This window comes from Hermetia illucens, chromosome 6 (genome assembly GCF_905115235.1).
Source record: "Hermetia illucens chromosome 6, iHerIll2.2.curated.20191125, whole genome shotgun sequence".
Taxonomy (NCBI): Eukaryota; Metazoa; Arthropoda; class Insecta; order Diptera; family Stratiomyidae; genus Hermetia; species Hermetia illucens.
Genome location: NC_051854.1, coordinates 25,359,897 through 25,382,820, shown reverse-complemented (window position 1 = coordinate 25,382,820; position 22,924 = coordinate 25,359,897). Strand labels below are relative to the sequence as shown.

The 22,924-nt window shown below is 41.6% G+C and overlaps 3 protein-coding genes across 3 annotated transcripts in view; 2 read left to right on the top strand and 1 right to left on the bottom strand.

The window, feature by feature from the left end:
• The window catches only part of LOC119660306 (O-glucosyltransferase rumi homolog), a 59,236-nt gene extending 43,857 nt beyond the window's left edge, over nt 1-15,379 (top strand). The window contains exon 6 of the transcript XR_005250418.1: nt 15,260-15,379. The gene's annotated coding sequence lies outside the window, so the exon portion shown is untranslated. The remainder of the gene's footprint in view (nt 1-15,259) is intronic.
• On the top strand, nt 160-1,400 carry LOC119660308. Its single transcript, XM_038068783.1, has 3 exons — nt 160-399; nt 467-742; nt 806-1,400. Exons 1-3 carry the CDS (start codon nt 261-263, stop codon nt 1,090-1,092), a joined length of 702 nt encoding a protein of 233 aa, XP_037924711.1. The 5' UTR covers nt 160-260; the 3' UTR covers nt 1,093-1,400.
• Nucleotides 15,380-15,678: 299 nt separating the features above from the next.
• Nucleotides 15,679-22,587, bottom strand: LOC119660307. The gene is made up of 3 exons (XM_038068782.1): nt 21,975-22,587; nt 21,456-21,833; nt 15,679-15,804 (listed from the first exon to the last, which is right to left on the bottom strand). The coding sequence occupies exons 1-3, from the start codon at nt 22,473-22,475 to the stop codon at nt 15,706-15,708; spliced, it is 978 nt and encodes a 325-aa protein (XP_037924710.1). The 5' UTR covers nt 22,476-22,587; the 3' UTR covers nt 15,679-15,705.
• Between the last annotated feature and the right edge of the window lie 337 nt (nt 22,588-22,924).

The window sequence follows — 22,924 nt, the reverse complement described above, 5'->3', positions numbered from 1 at the left end:
GCCATTCATAACAAGTAATAAATAAAATGAGTGATTTAAAACCCTGCCCAATACTACTGTTTTCCGAAATTCACACTAACCACCGTTAAAATCGTTTGATACAAATCCGGCAGAGGCGCTGCTATCTCCATTCATTAAATCAGAACGAACAGTTCCAAAGCAAATACCAAATTGACGTTTGCTCCCTTTGGGTGTGACAATTCAAGTTTGTTGTCTTCCTCCGACCAGCAGAATCTCGTTCAAATTCTAGTAATTTCACCATGGGAGCGAGTACGAAAAACAGTCGTGTGGCTGTTGGACTATTCGCGCTTTCTTTTATTTTAATCTTTGTCGCATTCGTTTCGCCTTATTGGCTCGTAACCGATGGAGAATTGGAGAAACCCAAATTCTTGAATCTCGGTGAGTAATGGCATCATCATGGGTGCTTATGAGGCGGAGAATTTGGAATGAATCTGACTCGTTTCAGGATTGTGGGAGGTTTGCTTGAATGACTTCCAGGACATCCACCGGTTCTACGACACGCGATTCACGGGCTGCATGTGGGTATTCGAGGAAGAGTATTATATCATCCACGACTACCTGTTGCCTGGATTCTACATCGCGACTCAGTTCTTCTTCACTCTGTGCTTCACATTGCTTCTCATTGCCTTGCTAATGACGCTGGCGTTCTTGGGTTGTTCCCGTGACGACGATCGATACGTGATGTTGCTTCTTTCGAATGGCTCAATACAAATTTTCTCGGGTAAATAGGGGAAATCTTCCTTTACTTTCCTCTGTAAAACTCTTCATTCTTTTGATTTTGTAGCCCTCTGCGGTTTGATATCCGTGATTATTTTCGGAGCCCGTGGGGATGGACGGGATTGGATGCCGGACTGGATCCACAACAACATGGGGTGGTCGTTCGCCCTGGCTGTCGTAGGAGTGGTGTTGCTTATACCTTCGGGTGCGCTGTTTATGGTGGAAGCTCGGCGGGAGCGTTACAAACGCCTCAATGAGATTGGCACGAGGGAGGCAAGCGCATATAGTGCCGACGATGGCAGTAGAAAGTTCCGTGGAGGTGGTGGTCGCACTGGCGTCCACACTGATATCTAAATCATATCATTCGTGCTCGCAAGAGCTACTTAGGATTAAGTTTAAAGTAAAAAGTCAGAACAATCTATGGATCTGGTGCATAGATTGCGGTATCATATCATTCCGTCCAAAAAGTATCAAATCTAGATTAGGTAAATTATAGTGCGAGTCAAATTTTTGTACATTGATTGTCTTCATCCGTGTAAAAGTCGAAAATTGTATCTATTTTTCAGTTCACTTCTCCAAATCAATAGTTTTAAGCTGTCTTATGTGAAGTGTGCACATTTTTTATATTTGACTACGAGAAATAAAGTGAAACATTTTAACAAGCTGCAGATCTCCTTGATCCACAGTCTAATTAGTATTTATGTTTGAAGGGCAACGACGGTGGGAGGTTTCTTGAATAGAGATTTAAAAAAATTATTAAACTGAAAGGAGGCACTAATTTCTGTTCTATCGAGACTTGGCTCTGTACGGAAAATGGGTCGAAATCATTTCAAAATCTGGTTAAGAAATACCGAAATTACTGCACTTCCTTTCACTCAAACGAGATTGCTTGAATACCAATCATGCAGAACTCATATTACATTGGGGGATTGATTCCCACGAAAATTGTCATTTTCGTATTTGAGTTCGTTTAAATGCGACTGATTCATAATATACATTTGTAGGCGGGAATCATTGACAAAATTCCGCAATTGGAGATGTCATTTTTTCGAGGTTATGGTTGGTTGTTGTCAATATAAACAGAAGTTGTGTGTCAACGACTCCTCGGCAATTTTAAGTTAAATCTCGTTATTTCCACCAACTATAAAGGTAAGTGGGTGGAAGTCATAGAATTATTCAAATACATCTAAGTGAACTTCAAGGTAGTGTCTGCCCAATGGTCGTTGGGTCATAAAAGATGTCATTTTATACTGGTCAACGTGTTTTTTTTCCAATTACCTTAGCATCTTTCATTCTAGGTATTCTCTTTCGAGCTCTTTACTCCCTAATTTCCCCACTCAATATATATTCTGCTAAAAATTACCGGGAATTTCTACTTAAATTATTCTAAATGTATCATCATCATCAACGGCCCAACAACCGGTATCCGGTCTAGGCCTGTTATCATAAGGAACTCTAGACATTCCGGCTTTGCGCCGACGTCCACCAATTCGATATCTCTAAAAGCTTTCTGGCGTCCTGACCTACGACATCGCTTCATCTCAGGCAGGACCTGCCTCGTCCTCTTTTCCTACCATAGAAATTGCCCTTATAGACTTTCCGCATCATCCTCATTCATACGCATTAAGTGACCCGCCTACGATAACCTGTTGGGATTTTATCCACAACCGGACAGTCATGGTATCGCTCATAGATTTCGTCGTTATGTAGACTACGGAATTGTCCATCCTCATGTAGGGGGCCAAAATTCTACGGAGGATTCTTCTCTCGAACCCAACAAAGAGTTCGCAATTCTTCTTGCTAAGAACCCAAGTCTCCGAAGAATACATGAGGACTGGCAAGATCATAGTCTTGTACAGTAAGAGCTTTGACCCTGTGGTGAGACGTTTCGAGCGAAACAGTCTTTGTAAGCTGAAATAGGCTCTGTTGGCTGCCAACAACCGTGCGGTTGTGATTTTCGACCCTAGATAGGAGAAATTATCAACGGTCTCAAAGTTGTAGTTTCCTATCTTTATTCTTCCCGTTTGACCAGTGCGGTTTGATGTTGTTGGTTGGTTGGTTTTCGGTGTTGACGTTGCCACCATATATTTTGTCTTGTCTTCATTGATGTGCAGCACAAGATCTCGCGCCGTCTGCTCGCTCTGAATGAAAACAGTTTGTACGTCTCGGGCGGTTCTTCCCATGATGTCGATATCGTCAGCATAGGGCAGTAGTTGGGTGGATTTAAAGAGGATCGTACCTCTTGCATTTACCTCCGCATCACGGGTTACTTTCTCGAGGGCTAGGTTAAAGAGGACGCATTATAGAGCATCCCCTTGTCGTAGACCGTTGTTGATGTCGAATGGTCTTGAGAGTGATCCTGCTGCTTTTATCTGGCCTCGCACATTGGTCAGGGTCAGCCTAGTCAGTCTTATCAATTTCGTCGGGATACCGAATTCTTTCATGACCTTGTACGGTTTTATCCTGGCTATGCTATCATAGGCGGCCTTGAACTCGATGAAAAGATGGTGCAACTTATGGGGATATTCCAACAGTTTTTCCATCGCTTGTCGCAGAGAGAAAATCTGATCTGTTGCTGATTTGCCTGGAGTGAAGCCTCTTTGGTAAGGGCCGAAGACATTCTGAGCGTATGGGGCCATCCGGCCTAGCAAGATAGTGGAGAATATGTTATAGATGGTATTTACCAACATGATACCCCTTTTTATACATGGAAAAGTTAATGCCTCTTTGCCAGTCGTCAGGCATTGATTTTCTGTCCCACATCTTGAGCAGCAGTTGATGAACCACTTGGTGTAGTTGGTCACCTCCATATTTAACCAATTCGTTTGGAATTCCGTCGGCTTCTGGCGACTTATGGTTTTTAAGCCGCTTGATTGCACGGTCTGTTTCTTATATACTTGGTGGTAGCAGTATTTTTCCGTCGTCTTCAATTCGCTGATATTTTGGTTGTTGAGCAGTTCATCAAAATACGCAACCCCTAGCCTCGATTTGCCCATTCTGTTGGAAATCAGATTTCCCTCTTTGTCTCGCCAGGAAGAGCATCGAGGTGTATAGGGCTTCAACCTACTGACCTACCCGTCTGGTGCCGGTGCTCCCTGTAATTTTCTAATTCACAGAATTGTTGGTTCTCCCAGGCCTCCTTTTTCCGTCTGTGAATTCGCTTCTCCGCTCGACAGAGTTCGTGATAATTCTCTGCGCGTGCCCGCGTTCTTTGAGAATGCTACATTTCTCAGTGTGCGACATTCTTCCGTTTCGTAGCTAGCTTACATTCATCGTCGAACTCGCCGCTCCGACTTATCTTGCGGCTAGGGCTTGTCATCGTGCGGACGAAATTGCTATTGCAAAAGTTTACGAAAATTAAATTAGATTGAGGCAAGGATTCCTGAAGAATAATATTGCTAATATTGCGCCATGATTTCATCAAATTTATGGACGCTAAATTACATCGTCAGATATTTTTAAATGGCAACGGTAATATTGAACTAATGCTTTCTCAGTTGGGGAGAGTCGTTTATGTACAATCACATGTGGGTAAAATCAAAGATTGGTCCAATAAATGCAGTCTCATTACCACGACTGCAATTGTTGTTGGCATCTCGGGAAGTTAGGTATCGAGGTGTATGAAACTTCATCCTGCTGACTCGTTGGTAAAGCTTCCGCGCCTGGTATGTTTGCGGCAACGAAGTTTCGTGATAGGTCTCTGCGCGAGCCCTCATTCTTCGAGAGTGCAGCATTGCCCGATTGTTCGGTTCCGTTGCTAGCTACCTTTCATCGTCGAACCAGTCATTCTGACTTTTTTGCGACTGGGGCCAAGTATGTTTGTCAGCACACCTATGATAACGTTCTTCAGGTGGCTGTGAAGATCATTTGTTGATGCTTCATCTCCATGCATTTTTTACGGAGGACTTGGTTATGGATTGCTTCAGTGCTCACTCTTAACTGATTGTCCGAGTGGATTCGAGGTGGTATTGTTATTCGAACTCGGAACACCATGCAACTAGATAATGGTCTGAGTCTATATTGGTCCCCGCATATATCCTGACATTCATCAAGGGTGAGAGACGGCACTGTTCGATTAGCCCGTGGTCAATTTGGTTGAAAGTATTCTCGTCTGGAGAGCTCAATGTATGTTTGTGGATTGCTTTGCGTGCAGAGCAGGTACTTCCAACAATCACTGCTAGTTTGATATTCCGAAATCCCTAATCATTGGTAGTTTTGTGTAAACTATGAAAGCCAACATATTGCCTGTATACAGGCTGCGTCCCTATTTGAGTGTTAAAATCTCAAAGTAAGATTTTGATATCATACCTGGGGCATGCTTCGAGGGCTCGCTCTACTGCCTAGTAGAAGGTATCTCTCTCACTTTTGTAGGGCATGAACGTGAATGTGACTTAAGCTCCGGCAGATTGCTTAGCCGTTCGCTTATGCTTTCAAAACCAATAACAGCTGGTTCCATTTTTTGGGTGACTAGGAAACCTACTCTGAGCACATGGTTTACTGGATGCCCACTATAATATATGGTGTAGTGGCTCTTCTCCGAAAATCGGTGCAATAGTCAGACTAAATTTTAGTAGCAGTTGTTTGCCAGTGAAACTTCGTCTGGCACCCGGCAGTCTCCAACCAACTCTAACATTTTTTAAGTACAACTTTTTACGTTAATTACTCTACTTCTCCTTGACCCGGACATTGGAGCACATTTTGCGTTTGCAATTATGAGACCAGCTAAAGTGATGAAATCAGTTAGGGCTTGGCATGCTGCAATTTAATTTGACTAACCTTACCTTACCTTACCTCTCATTGAATACAATGACACAGACAGTGCTTTGTTATTTTATACTCTGATTCTCTATTGACTTTGCGACTCATTTCGTGCTCTCATAAAGTTGGTAGCGTTGTCCGAAAATATTCTTGATGGGCATGTTCTTCTTTCAATGAACCTCTTCAGGCTTCTTAGAAAACATCTGAAGTTAAGTCTGCTACAACCTCCGGCTGTACTACCCTTATGACGATAGAAAGGAATAGTGCGATGTATGCCTTTGTAGGAGGTTTTCCTTGAATTTTCTAGTTAATATATAAAGGAGCCAAATCGTCGATGATGGTGTCCGGATGGTTAGCTAGATGGCTAGGCTGTCGCTCGGAAGATCACGGTTCAAATCTCATTGGTGGCAGGAGGCTTTATATCGTGCAGCCAGCGCAATGCGGAACACATTGCCTGCCACAGGCTACTTTAATCTTGTAATGTGCCGTTACAATCGTGATGTGATCTAATACAAGGTTCTGGGCCACTTAGATTGTGCCAACGATTGTTATTAAATTGTCGATACTAGTGGTGAGGAATGGATGACGTTGTTACAGCCTTTCTTCTGAAAAATTGGTTAGGCCCCCTCTGCGTGAGCATCGTATGGGAGTACTACCGTAATAATCCGTTTATCAACCCGTATTCATTTTGCTGCGTCCAGAAACGGAGACATTTAGTGGATATTCTTCTTTTGAGAGATATTCGTTGGCGATTTTCCTTCTACATTTGTCTAATTATGGGAAAGAGCGTCTTTGTGCATGCAGTGATCTTTATTAGCACGGTCGTTGGTGATAACAGTTGTCCTTTGTTGTTTGAGCTCTTCTACCATTTCGACCAGAGAAGGTTCAGGTTTACTCCTTACTATAATATAATCCCTATCCCCAGAAGCCTCGAATCCTTGAACTACACGTTACCATTGCAATTGTCTAGGCTTCATGCTGCTAGAGGCTATTTCGATTATATGCAATTCCATTGCTGAATATTACTATGGAAAGAGTTGATACCCGATTGCTTTTCTTCAGGTGCCAACTTGTGTACAACCTGGTCCATCAATTGTTAGCCATTATTCTTGCAGATCTTGGGGAATCCTTACGTTTCAATCTAACTTAAGTTTCGTAAACTTTTGTAGCAGCATTTTTTTCCGAACAATGATGAGACTCACGAGTCCTAGTGGGTAGAAACGGTACTATAGGAGCCAACATCGTTCTCTTCGTGACGTCTTTGTGTTCCTTGGAAGATGATGTAACTCTGAATATGTCAGGCTTCGAGCTCTACAGTAAACCGAAAGATTTTATTTCTTCTGCAGATTTATGTTAGGTCCAAATTCTGCCCTTGATTTGGCCTTGCGTAAAGTAATTGGTTCTGCATCTCCTGCGTTAATTCAAGGGGGTGACTACCAATCATCAGATCATTCACGTAAAAATCCAACTTATATATTGACACCACCAGTGGATAATACGGCGGTTCCGTATTTGATCACCAAAAAAGGTGCTAACCTCGTTCCAAATGCTGGTATTTTAAGATGTTGTTCCTTTGGACTGTTCTTCCATATGATTGTCTTCATTTTGATTTCAGTCAGTTCCAGGATTTCCGCCTTTTTTATAGTTGCAGAGCAAGAGAGTTGTTATCTTTCGTGAACTCTATGGATTGACTTTAAGATGTAAAATCCACCAGATTTTGCTCATCATCCGTTGGCCTTGAAAACTCTGCTATTAAAATGACATCACAACGCTGATGGATATACAATATTGGCAAATATAGCAATGCCCGTTTATGCCCCCGTGCAATTAATACTCTTTTAATCTATGGCAAATGGGGGTTCTTTTTAAGGTTGAATGTGTAACCGAGAACCTTTTTTTTCGGGAAAAGTCATGCCAACTCCCAAGAGCATTTGAATTAAAAAAGATATGTCGTTATGGTAAACTTCATCGTTTTAATGAAATTAGAACAAAGTTGAACGTGAATACGTTGTACATTCACGTTCAACAACACATCGCTTCTGCAGTTGCTCGACAAATTGTAGAAAAAGGACCCAAAATGAAGCAGGTTGTGGTAGCGAAAGAGGTTAAGCGTAGAATGGAAAAAACAGACGCGTCGTGTTATCGAGGTATACTGGCCTGAGACAATACTTGACAAAGAACTTAGACGGCGTACGGACCAGATACCCATGGACAAACAGTCTAAGGATAATAGGACAAGTTCTATCCATTCCTCTGAAGAAAAATGCTGAGCGAAATACATATTAAATAAATACAAGCAAGGACTAAAAGAACTCATAATTCTTTAAATATAAACATTTATTTGTATTTGAACTTCATTTTTTATGTGCTAAAATTTGAATGCATATCAAACTTGAAATAAAATTAATTTTTGGCTGCAACACAAGAGAATATAAAACAAATCCAAAGTTTACTGAGGTTTGCGGTTACTTATGAGTTGATATTTACATTTTTAAGGACATTCCAGTATTAATCTAATTATGTGTGTCCTGTAGTGAAAAAAATCTTCGGAAACGAATGGTTTTAAAGCAAATCTGCTGCGTTTATGAATCCCTTTTCAACATAATGTGCCGCCAAGTAGAGCAACTTCAAACCAGAGATATGACTAATTTCCATTTTTTTTATGTGAATTTTACTGGAGTTTCCATCGTCCATCGGTTCCCTTGGTGTTTCAGCAGAAGTTTCTGAGGCCTCGTCCCCGACCATTTCAATATTCTGTTCCTGCCACTGAGTCAAGCGTTCTTCTATCGCATCGTCATCGATTAAATCCTCTTGTTCGAAATTAACTATCCCCCCCTTGGGAACCTCTTGATTTTCATGATTAGGGGCCTTTTCTTCTCCAACCACCATTTTTGTTGTTGTTGTTGTTTGTAATGTTCTAATCTTCGAGAATAGTCAATTTAAAATAAGAAAGAGAAACCATCCTTGTTGAAACAGTACAGCGTAGTATTGTGGCGTTACTCGTGGGTCATTCTTTTTAAAGGGGTAGCTAAGCATATGGGACATAAGTGATGGCCTGAGCTTTGAATGTAGTGATATTCCTCCTAAAAGTTAAAATCAGCCTAATTTCGGGAAACTTGAAAAATGAGTAATTAGTTGGAAGTTATTTTTAAGCGATTATGTACCATTCAGGGAAACGCAGACGTCCATTTACAATGGTAGGTCATCCTAAGGGTAAAACTCTTCAATATCATGTCTGTAGTCTGGAGTTCTGCATTAGGAATCTCTTCCAAATGATTCCCGCCCGAGGTTTGTCTCAAGAGGCCTTAATGAAGCATAATGCGTTTTTGATGTTCAGTGTTTAAAGGTAAAGTTCTAGGCTTTCCTTTAAATTTTTGAATTATGCCTTAATGTTTGCGTTATTCACAGGTAAAAAAATGTACAGGTAAGAGTCCAGAGTAAGATAGGGCATTATCTAAAAAGAAAAAAAAATCTTCTCTGATCTCTCATTTTCCCATTCAATTGCTGGGACAACTAAATAACTCTTATGTTGGGTGGCTAAGTAATCAGAGGTTTTTTTTTTCGAATCAACTAACATTGTCCCCACACATGCTTACACAAAACAGAACAGCGGGTACGCTCGATTGCTTACCATTGGTACATTTCTCGCATTCTGAAGTCAAGGTTTCGTCAGTCATTGCTCGAAAAAAGCTGCATCCCTCACATGTAAACATCCTCAAGTTTACAACAATGCCGTGAAGAAAGGGGCTTGAACTGGTACGCGTCCTCCAGGACTCCATCTGAAGCTTCACTAAATATGCATCTGAAACTCACATTGTATTGTTTGCGTCCAGGCTTGGCATGAGGCGAGAAATTCGCTTACGCCCGGAGTTTTCCCGAAGCTCAATAGAAATTTCAATGAAAAAAAGGTTATGTTGAGCCACATAATTTCCACCCCGAAATAATAACTATGATAAAACGATACAAGCTAACAAATACAATTTCATTGTATTCAGTCAGGACGCAACAATTAGTCTTGGCGGCACTACCCGAAGTAAGTCCAGGAGTTGAGTTGTTCCTTCGGAATTTGGCTATATAAGTCTGCATTCATCTTAATTCAACCCGCCCAGCGTTTCCTTGGCTTTTCCACTGGTGTTTGTCCTCATGGTTTGAACTTATTCGCATCGAGTATTGTTCATGCGTTAGGCGTGGCCAATCCATGCAAAATCTTGATGAACGTGTAAACTTTTACCGTCAAATACTTCGTCCAGCTAATGGTTGTACCTGATTCGCCATCGATCTCCTTCACGCGTCGCCCCGATAATTTGTCTCAGAACCCTTCTTTCAAATGTGTTCAGTATTTTCTCAAATGTTTGCGTTAGGGTCCATTTTTTGCGTCGAAAGCATCATATACTTCTTGCAATCGATTTATGGTCGGAAAGCTTTGTATTACTATGAATGTAGCTAACCTTAAAAATTACCAGGACGAAATAGAATGTTCGATTTGCAAGATGGGAGGGGGGGGGGGGGGGCTGTGCTTTGAGCGCTTTGAACCCTCACGTGCCATTAATACAAAATTAACGTGTCTACACCGATGCGTGAGTCCGCAACGGATTTCAAAATAGACAACAAACGAAGGAATTCGCGACGGCCTAATGAAAAAAAGCCAGAACGCGAGCTAAAACTGAAAAATAAAAAAAAACGGCTCGACCGCGCGCGTGGAGCCGTAAGTCTCCGATCCCGAGTGGCGCGATCGAGAGGGAAGATCCACGACGGATCACAATCCCGATCATGGTTTCTTCTGTCCCAGATCGTGATTGAGTCGCAGCCCCTGATGTTCCCTCTCTTCCTTGACATCCTCAGGCCATTATTTCAGAGGATGTCCCTAAAAAGGTTTTGCGGGGTCAAGGAGGAAGAGAGAGGGAGGGAGTCGCTTCAGCCCTCTTCTCGCTTCAGCCTTAGTCTTCACACCTTCTGTGTCAGCTTCTTGGATGCGCACTGTGATTTTCTCAAGACCGGGCTAAGACACTTTGGGTTAGCATTGTGATATCAACCGGAATAATCGTAAAGTCAAAATGTCCATCAATCACTGGAATATCAACGGTATTCACATCAACTTTACTTGAATCAGAAATGCATTTTCGAGTACGGACAATATTGAAAGCTGAAACACCGAAGAGACGAAGGGGATAGTACTTTCCTTTGGAATTTAGAACTTCTACGGCAATTGGTAAATTGGTACACACGAGCTCACTGGATTTGTAATAATCGCAACTAAAGCCTTTACACAATTGTCCGCAATGGCAGAAATCAAGTCGCGAACGATACCAGCATTGGTGTTGAACAAATCATCCCGAGTCCTTCCAGGTTTACGTGGCACGCCCGCTGGGATAACAACTCCATCGACGCCTTTAAAATAATGAGCACACTCCTGGTTGGTCGATGTGGGAAGGATCGGCTTTAATAGTCAGATACCACCAGATGCTCCAGCGAAAATTCCGCGATCGTTACCTCCCGTCTTCACGGCTGTCTCCCGTGCCAATCCAAACCTTTTTCCCATCTCACCGGCCGTTGCATAGCTATTCCACCCAGGAACCGATCCCTGTGCCGCTACGCTTGCCTTGAACTCTGTTGAAATCCGAGAATTCATGTTGCAGCAACATGCGCATGCGCCTACGAATGCGGCAAATCATTACCCTCTGTCAAGATCAATTCGCCCGAATGCATTCAATGCGTGCCATCTGCGGCCAACATTAGGGTAACGGTACATTATGAAATGCGTTATTTGAGCAAATTAATTCAGAAAAAGGCGAATGAGATTCCGCTCCTGTCGCGAAGCCGCGGTCACTACATGCTGGGGCATGATCCGCTTCCCAATGGCTGGGGCATGATCCGCTTCCCAAGGGTAACATAGTCATTTCCACCGACAACCAAGCGGCTATTAAGGCAGTATACTCAGTAGTGACATCCTCCAGGCAGGTGAGATAGTGCAAAGACGTAGTGAAGAGCCTAGGCGGCACACTCAAATTCACTCTCCTTTCGGGTTGCTAATCATAAGAACATTGAGGGGAATGGTCGGGCCGGTAAATTTGACCAAGTTGGACTCTGTTCTTACGAGCCTCTCGGTGGGCATAGTGAGCGTCCTGATGGCGTCCGTCAAGGGTAGTATCTACTCGCACTACTTAACAACCCTTTATTTCAGAAAACGAACGCTCCTCCCATATGCTAAGTAAAGGGTGATCTATCCGTTCTACAACCCCTTAATTCAGATGGCGAAGGCTCATCACATGTGCTAAGTCAAGGTAGATCTGACCCTTCTACTACAAGAGAAGGCGCGTGCAAATGGGTACAGGGTTACGGCGATTTGCATGGTACCATACATCCAGATATTATCGGAATTGGGGAAAATAAGTTGAATTCCCGTGTGTTTCCTTTGCGATTGCCCAGTCCTAGCTAGGATCAGGCTGCGTACGTCAGGTAAACAATTCTTTCACCTCTAGCTACAGGGCGGGAGGCTGCTTTCCTTCGTGAATGCTCCCTAAAGACCTGAGCCAGCGGGATTCTGCTTCCTTGCCCTGCCCACAGCAGTTATGGTCTTAGGCGCACCACAGCACGAATTAGGCTGGTCAGAGCGGCCAAATGGCGAAACCGATCACGACAAGCCGACCCCGCTTGTAAACGGGACAAAGGCTGAAGAAAAAGAAGAAGAGCTACCTACCTCTCGTAAAACAAGACGTCTCTACCGTGGGATTCTGGATGACATGCTCTAGTGCCACATTACTCCAGTCCATTCTGTCTTGAGTGGGTTTATCAGATTACTTTTGACACTGATATGAGTCAGGGTTACTGAGTGTTAAAATATTTAGTCTTTTTTGTCTCATCAATCTTCTGAGGTTGTCCCATGTACTGTTCATACGCCTTATTTTTCTTCTCGGGCGCTTGTTGGCATTCCCTACCGAAGCAATTATTTTATCTGCACCGGCATTCACTCATTAGCGCATTGGGCTGGCTTTTAATCAATCTATCCTCGACATCCGGCACCTGTGTGTCATTTTAACTAGGAGTGGTCCGAGACGCATTTCACTTTTCAATGAGGAGAATGCTGGAGGAGCATCTTTTGGACTGTTGTCACGCCCGATGCATTGTAAATAACTGCCGTCACTGCCGTGCCCAGTGATAAACTGTCTTAGGTGATAATTTACTTCACCATGGTTGCGGATTAACCAGGGCTTGATTTTGAGAATCAGCCGATATGTCTACCTCGACGTCGAATTCTGGCTATAGCCATGTATATTGTGATATATAGTACAGTGGGCCTACTAAAGGCTCGAAGGCGGAAGCTGCGGTTAAAAAGATGTTTTTGGTTGTTTTGGTTTACCAATATTTGGCATCTTGGGAGGCAGTACGGCGGCTTCCCCGTTAATGATGAATAACATCCATAGCTCTGTTGCTTCCATTGCCGATGGATCATTACACTTTGAATCCGGATTGACATTTTGATTAGCCACCTGCGCTCTTTATGGATTCTTATTGAGCTGAATATATATTGGTCTATATGATTGTGGTTCACTTGAGGTTTTACCTCTTTCAGGAATAAGCAGAAGTAAACGACTTTTCCACTGGTCTCCCTCTCTCGCTGCATCCGGTCTTTTTTCAACCACGAGTTTCATTGTATTATTTGGGAATTCTGTCAAAACCGACATGCGTTGCAGAGTTTGTCTGCAGTTATCGGAAGGACCTCTCGGAATAGAGATACATTCTATCTGAGCAACATTCATGTGAGATTTATATCCACTAAGGCAAACTTCTAGCTTCTGCCCTCTTCCTCCTCACGCAAATTATTACGTAGGAGAGTAGATTAGAATCTCTTTTCTGTCGTGACACCATGTGGTTAACTGCATTCCGTGTTCTGACATCCGAACATTTCTCCAATTAGACTTTTTTTAATGCAGTCCGTCCCAATATTCTTCTTTTTCTTCAGTCCTTGTCCCATTTCCAAGCGGGGTCGGCTCGTCGTAATCGGTCTCGCCATTTGGTTCTATAAAAATCTGGTTGCAATCGCCCGGCTTTCAGATCCCCGTCCAGTGTCTCAAACCACCTTTGTTTCGGCCGGCCCTTTCGTTGCCTATCATCGGCTTTGATCTTCAGATTAGTCTTGGTAAGTGAATTCTCTCGTTAGCGCAAATTACGCGACCATACCATCGAAGACGTCTCACTCGCAATTTTTCCACGATCGGTGTAACTCCATAGCGATCACATATATCCTTATTTCGGATGTGATTAAAAGTGTCACGCCACTAGTCCAAAGCAACATCACCGACCAACACAGGATGGACGACATTGGGATAAATCTTAGATTTTAGATATTCCTTCACAAGTCGCCACTTCATCCAAGTTGCGCTAATGCGTGAAACAATTTCATAACGCAGTTCTCCATTGGCTGATGGCATTGACCCGAGATATTTAAATCGGTCAGTTCTGCGCAGGTCACTGCCATTGACAGTGATTGTGCCTGTTTCATGAGGATCGGTCGTCAAAAATTCAAATTTATTTAGATTGCATGAGACAATCATTCCACTTTTGTACAAGTTGATCGAGGTCATTTATGCTATTAAACGCTAGGAAAACGTCGTCTGCATAAAGCAGAGTATAGGACGCTTGACGCTGGATTCCAATGGGCCCTCCATACTCTTCCCTTTCTCTACGAATTGATGTCAATGAAAGAGGATTTGCTCTGTGTCTTCTGAGATACTACCACAGCTGATAGAGCTATGTAAACCGTCTAGTGTACGCCTATGCTACACCCGATGAGAAATTGCGCGATACTATAGTTTTTCTCCCCATGTCTTCCTGCATCCAGATTGTGATATTGGGAATTTAATATCTAAGCCTGTCGACCCTTTTTTCTGCCCGTTCTTCGTGTATTTTTTTCATATCCATAAGAGGAGGAATCGGACCTATCAGAGATGTACGTCATCCTATCGGCTAGAATGTTCATAGACTTCCAGCTATCGCGTGTTATGGTTCTACATGCGGTTGAAGGGACAATACATTCCTAAGATCCTTTAGTAAAGCGTATTAAATGTGGTAGTTATGTAGTGCAGTTCCCCAAAACTGGTGTTGCGTATATTATTATGGTGTTTACTAGTTTATATTTAAATAGCTTGTGGATGCAGTGTAGGTCCTCCACATTTAGCATTATTCTTACCAGGGGCATCAATTGGCACGAATACTTTAATACGAATATGTTCCAGATGTTGCCTCTCAGTCTGTCACACGAGTTTTATTTGAGTGGTAATAACTATTGTTTCGAAATGTAGCGGGTATTTCGAGCTCCTACACGTCTGGTGACTGATGTCATGTTATATAAAATGTAAGGGGGCGCCATACATACAAGCGGGAAGGGAGGGGGGGATTTAGAATTATTTGCTCTAAATATTGGGTATCCAACTGGTTGAAAATGAACACATTTTGGCGCACCCAAGCTAATATTAATAAACTTTAAATAAGGTAAATGCAATGGGTTCATATCTATGGTAGGAATTAAAAATAGAAAATTGGCGTGTATGGTGCCTTAGAGTCTCAGTAATTTCAGCGCTAATAGCACCAACTGAGTTCCTACAAGGATGGATGCTCACCCCACTTTATTTTTGGAAAATTTCGAAATTTATTTTTGCTTCCACTATACAGCTTCCAAAAATTTTTGTTTTATGAAAACCTTACATGCGCCATTTCGTGCATTTAATTATTCTACATTCACAAATATTGCAACGTTATATTTCAGATGAGTGCTATTACTATCGACATTAAGAAAGGTGAGAAGGCATTGGAAAACCTCACAGTGTCTATCGATGGTAACTCAATTGGGGACCTTCTTGCATCACTGAAAACAGCTAAAAATGACTCCAATGCTTTCTTAACAACTCTCGTGAACCAGGAAAAAGGCATGAAGAATCGAAAACATGAAGAAATCGGTAAGTAGTCAGGTTATTAGTTGATCATGGAGATATAATAGAGGTTTTGTTTGCCTTTCAGAGAGCTCTGATGATGACACCCAAAAAGACACCAATAAAAAACCAAAAACATGAGAGATTTCTACCTTCATTTTATGCACAGACGCTGAAAGTTTACTTACCAGATTAGTAGATTACCAAAATGCTAAGGTTTTTTTACCGAGGTAGAAAATATAAACAATCTTAAATCTTCCCAATGTTGTTTTATTCACATGTTTCACTTTCGCTTTTTCTTTTTAGGTTTTTTATTTTTATCCTTGCTTTTGGCTGCGGTGACTTTTCCTTCTGACCTTTTTCGAACAAATTCTATCCAACGCTGGAAAATAAATGCAGAATATGAGAAATGACTAGTTACTAGAAATAACCAAGTAAGAGGCGTTCATTATTATTTAATAGCAAACTCAAAATATGCAATTATCATCGGTGGTACGAAAAATATTTACTTGAACCATAACTTGGTATAAAAATGCGAACATAAGACCTTCCCGCAAACATTATTTTTGAATTTTTGCTGAAGCTACGACTAGCCACACTTCATCGTAGCAAAATTGCGATTGATTACCGAAGTGTGCATTGACATGCACTTGTGTGTTACTGCATTACTCAGTTTACTGCAGCCAAGTCCTTAGCACAGCAGAACTGCATCATCTAAGAAGGTGATGTGATATCACATTACCTTTTGAAAAAAGTGACTACAATGTGATATCATAAACATCAAATTTCAGTACCTCAACCGTTTAATGATTACATATCACCACCAGCATAGATATTACCAAATATTGCTTATGATTTGAATGATATTTGTTCTACGTTTAATATTACTTAGCACATTCGTAGCGTAAAATGAACGGCGGCGCCCTATTGGGCAATGAATGAATTGTCAAGAGAAAAGAGAAAAGGCAAAGAATCATATACAGTGTCTGGCTAAATGATTAGACGCACTATGAGTTTTATGTAAATTCGTGATTCAATGCTACCAAAATTGAATGTAGAATCTAATTTTTTTGGAAGGTTTTATCATATACAAAAAGTTATAATCCTTTAAAAACATATTTATTTATATTACCATAATAGACTGATATAAATTTCCAATATCCTACTTTTGTCGCCATGAGAGTCTCGATTCGGTGCGGCGTGCTGTCGATTGGAAATTTTACTGTCTCTACTGTATTTACGGATGATGATTCCATACTTAAACGACTTTTCTCCAAAAGCCGTGCTTTAGTTGTGATAACATCTTTAGCCGCTTCGGTCTTCCCAAACGCTTCGGATTGGGTTCATGTCGGGAGTATAATCTATCTAATCCAACAAAAGGACGTTTTTTTCTACACATATATTTCTACAGGTCTGATTGTACGGCAAACAGTCTCAACTTGTAGAAAAAGGATTGGTTCCCCATTTGGAAATCATTTTTAAGCTTGCGGTAGCGATCGATTGCAGCTGTTTCTTCTAAAATCTCAAACGTGCATTCATTGCCCAAACAGATCCTTAAAAACACAATATATTTTTGTTTTTATTAATAGATGATGATTCTGGTTGAGGAAGGCAGTTATTGCTTCCCCATTTTCCCTTTCTTTTCAATTCGTTACGTAAGTCATTTTTAAAAGTTTTGTATAAAACAAAATTTTATTCAAATCGGCTTACTATCCTGCCTAGCCTATTATACCCCCCCAACGGTTACTCCTATTAATACGAAATTTGGTGGAGAGGGGGGAACATGTGGGGTATGAAATGAAAGGTGACGGCGATTAGTACTTTTCGAATCTGATATTAGATTCAACGCTGGTTTCAAGGAGGAGGAGTGCAGGGGTTCGAAAAGTGTCAACTGCTTCAAGGAGCCATTCTCACCCGACCGAAAAATCTGTTTAAAAAAGGTAATACAGTGGCGAAAAAAAATCTGCTCAACGTTTTTAAAGATGTTCTTCGTTAAAAAAACTAATGTATTTTTAATTTTTATATTATATGTTTGTATATATAATTTTATCATCATCAACGACGCAAGAACCAATATCCGGTCTAGGCCTGCCTTAATAAGGAACTTGAGGCACCCAGGTTTTGCGCCGAGGTCCACCAATTCGATATCCCTAAAAGCGGTCTGGTGTAATGACCTACGTCATCGTTCCATCTCAGGCAGGGTCTGCCTCGTCTTCTTTTCCGACCATAGATATTGCCCTTATAGACTTTCCGGGTGGGATCATCGTCATCCATATATTTTATAACATATTTTATATAGAATAATTCCAATTTTTGAAAAAAGCTGTTATAAAGTTACCACTTTCAATATTGCCATTTCTTTGGGCGATTTATTCTGTTGTTAGAAAACACTTGTCCGAGAAGGTGAAGTCCTTCATAGTTAAAGTGATGTAAAAAGGTTCTAGTCAGAGAATATTTGCTAAGGAATTCAGCATCTCGCAGTCCGGTTCCTTAACACGAACCCCGTGGCAAGAAAGAAAGGTAGCGGATATCCGAGGAATTCAACTGAGGCACAGAACCATCTGCTTGTCCGTATTGTGTGAAGAGATCCTTTTAAAATGGCGTCTTCATGTCGTCGATTGGGCCAACAACTCGTGGAAGTTGGGAATCACGACAGGTATATTTTGGGGTGGACAATGAAATCTTTCCATGCAATTACGATCACGAGTTTGCGACCGTGATCCGCCTTTGATAGAGGTAGCTATTTACAATCGCGTGTAAATGAATGCAAAACAAATATGCTCAAATGCAACTCTTCACTTTAATGTCTTGAATAAGAATGCTCACTTTGCTTGCAGTTACATGTCCTTTTAAAGGGTTACGATGCAAGCAATAAAATATACATCGTTTCCTTATTCGTACTTACTACAATTGTGTATTTACTTAGGTCTAGTGCAATAAAACTAACTTACTTGCTAACGAGTATTTACTTAGGCATCGTACTTTGACGATGCCGACATGTGTAGGCGGATGGATGAGGATGACGTAATTCATGCCTTATTTATGTTGCATTATGTTGTTATCTATTTAGGCAAGCAAAACCGATTGTTAATCCAGCAGCTTGAAAGCCGTTACCATTGAAAAAACTGTTATGCAAGATAATGTTTCGCGAAAGAGCAGTTGAATGGAGTGTCAAAGGTTGGACCGCTGTATCTTATGATTCAACATTTATCCTCTTTACAAAAGAAAGGATTCGTGCAGTTCGATTATCATTTGGAAAACATTAAGGCGTCAAATACCATCTGCCCGCAGTCCTATGATGGTACTCTCTTCTTTTCCCTGTGATCTAGTTAGCCCAATGTCTAAGGTTGTGGTTTTAATGGCTTCAACCAAATACTGTAATTTATTATGGGAATTTCTGCTCCCTTATTCTCACGATGAATAGGGCAACGATTGGTTTTTTATACACGGCAATAATCTGAAATTTTCAACTCGATTGCCAAAAAGTTGGCTAGACGACAATCATAAAAATGGTCTTCAATGGCCTGCCCAAATCCCTTACTCCGATCCGATCGAACATCTATAGGAAGTCATTGACAAAAAGACATGGAACATAATTTCACAAAAGAAAGTGACCTATACATCGCCAATGAGTAAGAGTCCGTGTCCAATGGATCTGATTTTTTTGATTGTTGACTCTAGCCCTCTGCCACCAGTGAGATTTGAAGCGCTATAATAATCCACCGTCTAACTACTTGAGCCATCCGGACTTTGTAATAAGTATCCTAAATAAAACCTTTTGTCTGTGAATTGGGGCCTAAGAATATACTCAAAGTCTTCCCTACTAAAAGGGATAGAAATTTGTGCGCTAACAACCTGCAAATTTTGAAACTTTATTGCCATCGAAACGTCAACGCCTGCGGTTTCATCCAGGGCAGATGCAACTCATCAGACGCTTACCTCTGCCCTGGGAGCAGCATCATCGAAGTGGTTACATGGTGGTGCTTGCTCCCTTATATCAATTCAAAAACACGACGTGTGTATGAATTATAAGAGAGCTCCTTAACACCAATTATAATGGTGGTAAGTTTCTGGATTTCTGCAGCTTCCACCACTTCGCCACTAGTGGCAAATTGTTCGAACGCAAAGCTTGCCATAAGGTCAGTTGGGTTTCAACTGACCGATATCATACTAGCAATCAGGTCGACAACATTGCGATCGGCAGTAGATTTATGAGTTGTCTTCTGGATGTGTATAATAAAACAGAGGTTAATGGCCCGGAAAGTGATCACCATCTTATGGTCGCTTACTTTCTCCTGCGTGTTGTATCTGCCACTTCTCGCAGGTTCAACATCAATCGCTTGTATGGTCCAGCTGTCGCTCGACAGTAGGAGAACGTTCTTGCTGATCGGACTGCAAATACATTGCGTAACCCGCCAGCAGTGTGTTAAAATAGTGTGCCCCTTGATAAAAGGGATTTTAGCTACTGCGCTGGTGAGGGGACTGAATGATTCCAGAAACGTATACTGCATCACGAAAGAACTTCCATGTGGTCGCAAACCTTTCGATGATTCAGTGAACGACGTTAACGGTCGACTCCTCATTCATTATGACGAACAGCTAAAGAGGTGAAGGGATCTGCTTACTCCCTATTTGGTAGAGTACCCCGTTGACAACCTTGATGCCAATGTCGGACCATGCCCCAATGGTCTTCCCAACCTCTTCCTGATTAAAACTTCTGAGTTCAGAAGTGGGCTTTTTTATGCAACGGTTTTTCAAGCCGAAGTTTATGCGATCGCAAGGGCGGCAAAATGTGTGATTGGCGAGCGGTTGAAGGGCAGGCGCATCGCAATCTGCAGTGATAGCCAAGCTGCATTGAGGGCGTTGAGAAGTCCTTTGATCACGTCGAAAATCGTTCAGGAATGCAGAAACCATTTGAACTCTATCTCTAGATTTAATACGGTGGAACTACTCTGGCTACCTGGTCACTGTGACGTAGAGGGAAATGAAATCTCGGATGCTTTAGCGGAAGAGGGGTCAATCTCCCCCATGCCGGAACTAGAACCAGCAATTGGAGTATCAGTAGCATTGGCTAACTCTGCCTTCGAAAACTGGGAACGAGCTTCCCACAATGGCAGATGGTACAGCTTAAATGCTGCTCGACACACCAAATTTTTCCTGTCGGAACCGAACAAGCATACCGCAAAGTTTATCCTGTCGAAAAGCAGGAGGACTTGCAAGCATTCTGACAGGCCATAATTCGCTAGCTGGGCCAATGTTCAGAATAGGAATTATTCAAAATGATACGTGTCCTTCCTGTAATGAAGCTGAATCCACGGAGCATTTCCTATGCGAATGCCCCGCCTATGGACGCATCAGGCATCAGCTCTTTGGTGCCAATGTTCTCCAGTTGCGACGGGTAGCATCACATTCACTAACGGAAATCCTGCAATATGTTAACGAATCCGGAATATTCCGTTAGATGGGGCTCAGAAGCTGTAGCTTCTCCCCCACCACAAACTCTAAGGGGGATGATGTATAGACCGAATTATGGATTGGTATTCGCCCACGATCCACGTGTCCGGATAGCTGAGTGGTTAGAGCGCAAGGCTGTCGTACGGAAGGTCGCGATTCAAATCTCACTGGTGGCAGTGGAATTTGTATCGTGATTTGACGTCGGATACCAGTCGACTCAGCTGTGAATGAGTACCTGAGTCAAATCAGGGTAATAATCTCGGGCGAGCGCAATGCTGACCACATTGCCTCCTAGTGTACCGTTACGGTCTTGAATGAAGTGCTCTAACACACTTCAAGGCCCTGATCCAACATGGATTGTTGCGACAACGATTATTATTATTATTCGCCCACGAGCATTGAGATGAATATATAAATACATAAAAGGGCTCTGAAAACGCGGATAAATGGGTTGAGACAAAGGAGTGGCAAACTTTGTGATGTACATTTCCTAAAAATTGGAATCATGGGCCAAAATTAGTCCCAGTTAAACACAGATTTGTGTGAAACTATAGGTTTTTTAAAAACGGCTTAAATTACCTTGATGGCATGGCTAGCTCGTTCGTTCGCTAGTTCCACTTGTCTCTTCTCAAATAAGTCCTTATGAAAAATAATCTTTTTTATTATTTTGTCAATTTGATCCTCAGTTTCATGTTTTTTGGTTTCAATCGACTCCATTTCAGTATCGTATCGCTCTGTCCAGTAATCTATTTCATTTTCCAAAAAACTGATTCTAGTTTTATTTGCTTCAAGGTAGTTTCGGAAATTCTTCTCCTTCCTCAATAATAGTTCGTAATGACTGATTTCGTCAAAGTAAGCATTTTCTTTATTTCCCGCCTTTTGGATTGCACTCTCAACCGCAACATTCAATCGGTTTTTTACCAAACGGCTCTCAATTGCATAATTGTGTGTTTCCACCTGTAATGAGATGAATTTTTGTTGAAATGCGTTAAGCTCTGAAAGTCTGAAAGGAAGAGGAAACCTTTAAAACGATACGATTGAATTGGCTTAACCAGTTCCATTCGTAGGAGATGGAAATCTTGTAAGCGAAGTCCTTACCTCGGCTTTATTCTGCAGAAATCTTTCGTAAAATATCATTTTAACAAGCACATGCAATGACCGCTGTCTGAACTTTAAAATTCTCTCAAGATCCTTCCTCACGACTGTTTTTTCCAGCGCTTGTCTCTCCCGAACCTGCTCCCCCAGTTTCTCTATTGCTGTGTTGAACATAGATATTGATCGAACGGTAGCAATTTCCCAAACCAGCAGCCTAAAATGCGACTCAATTGACAAAAGGATGGAAGTAACATAGTCATAATCGGGATTTGCTGGTGCATTAGGACTCGATTTTTCCGAGTTCCCAATACTCAGTGGTAGCTGTAGGCAAACGGAATCGGATTGTTCGATAATATTCTCCAGTGTCGCTAGTTTCAACATTTCTAAGGACTGGTACAATGCACTACTTAGCAGGGCTGATTCAAAAACTGGGAGATAATTTATTCCTGGACGCAAATAGCTCAGGGATGGCGTGTATATGAAGGACTCTGCGCTATCAACCATTTATAGTATCTTGAATATTAGAAGGGTAAGAAATAAATCAGGAAAAAACTATAGAAATGTGTCAAAATGAAATAAAAATGGGCAGTACGGGGAGTAAGAGCCTACTTTATGATCCTGGAGTTTTTCTGTCACTTTGAGCTTTTGTACGATTACTTTGTCTACATACATATGTGTATCATCAGCACTGTTAAGCCCTTATGCTTAAAACAGCTCCTATTAATAATATTATTATTCTGTTAATTTAATCACCGCGTCCTTGAAGAACTATTGTGCCCCTTTTACTGGTTATAGTTCACCTATTAACCAAGCAAGTCTATAACCGTCAGGAACTTTAGTATGTTCCCTACTTCCAGGTCTTTCAACTTTGCATTTTGTATTAAGTGTTTAATAATTACCGGCAAGTTTGCGGACACAGTATGTGACCGCTTGAATGCAACTCTGCATGGAAT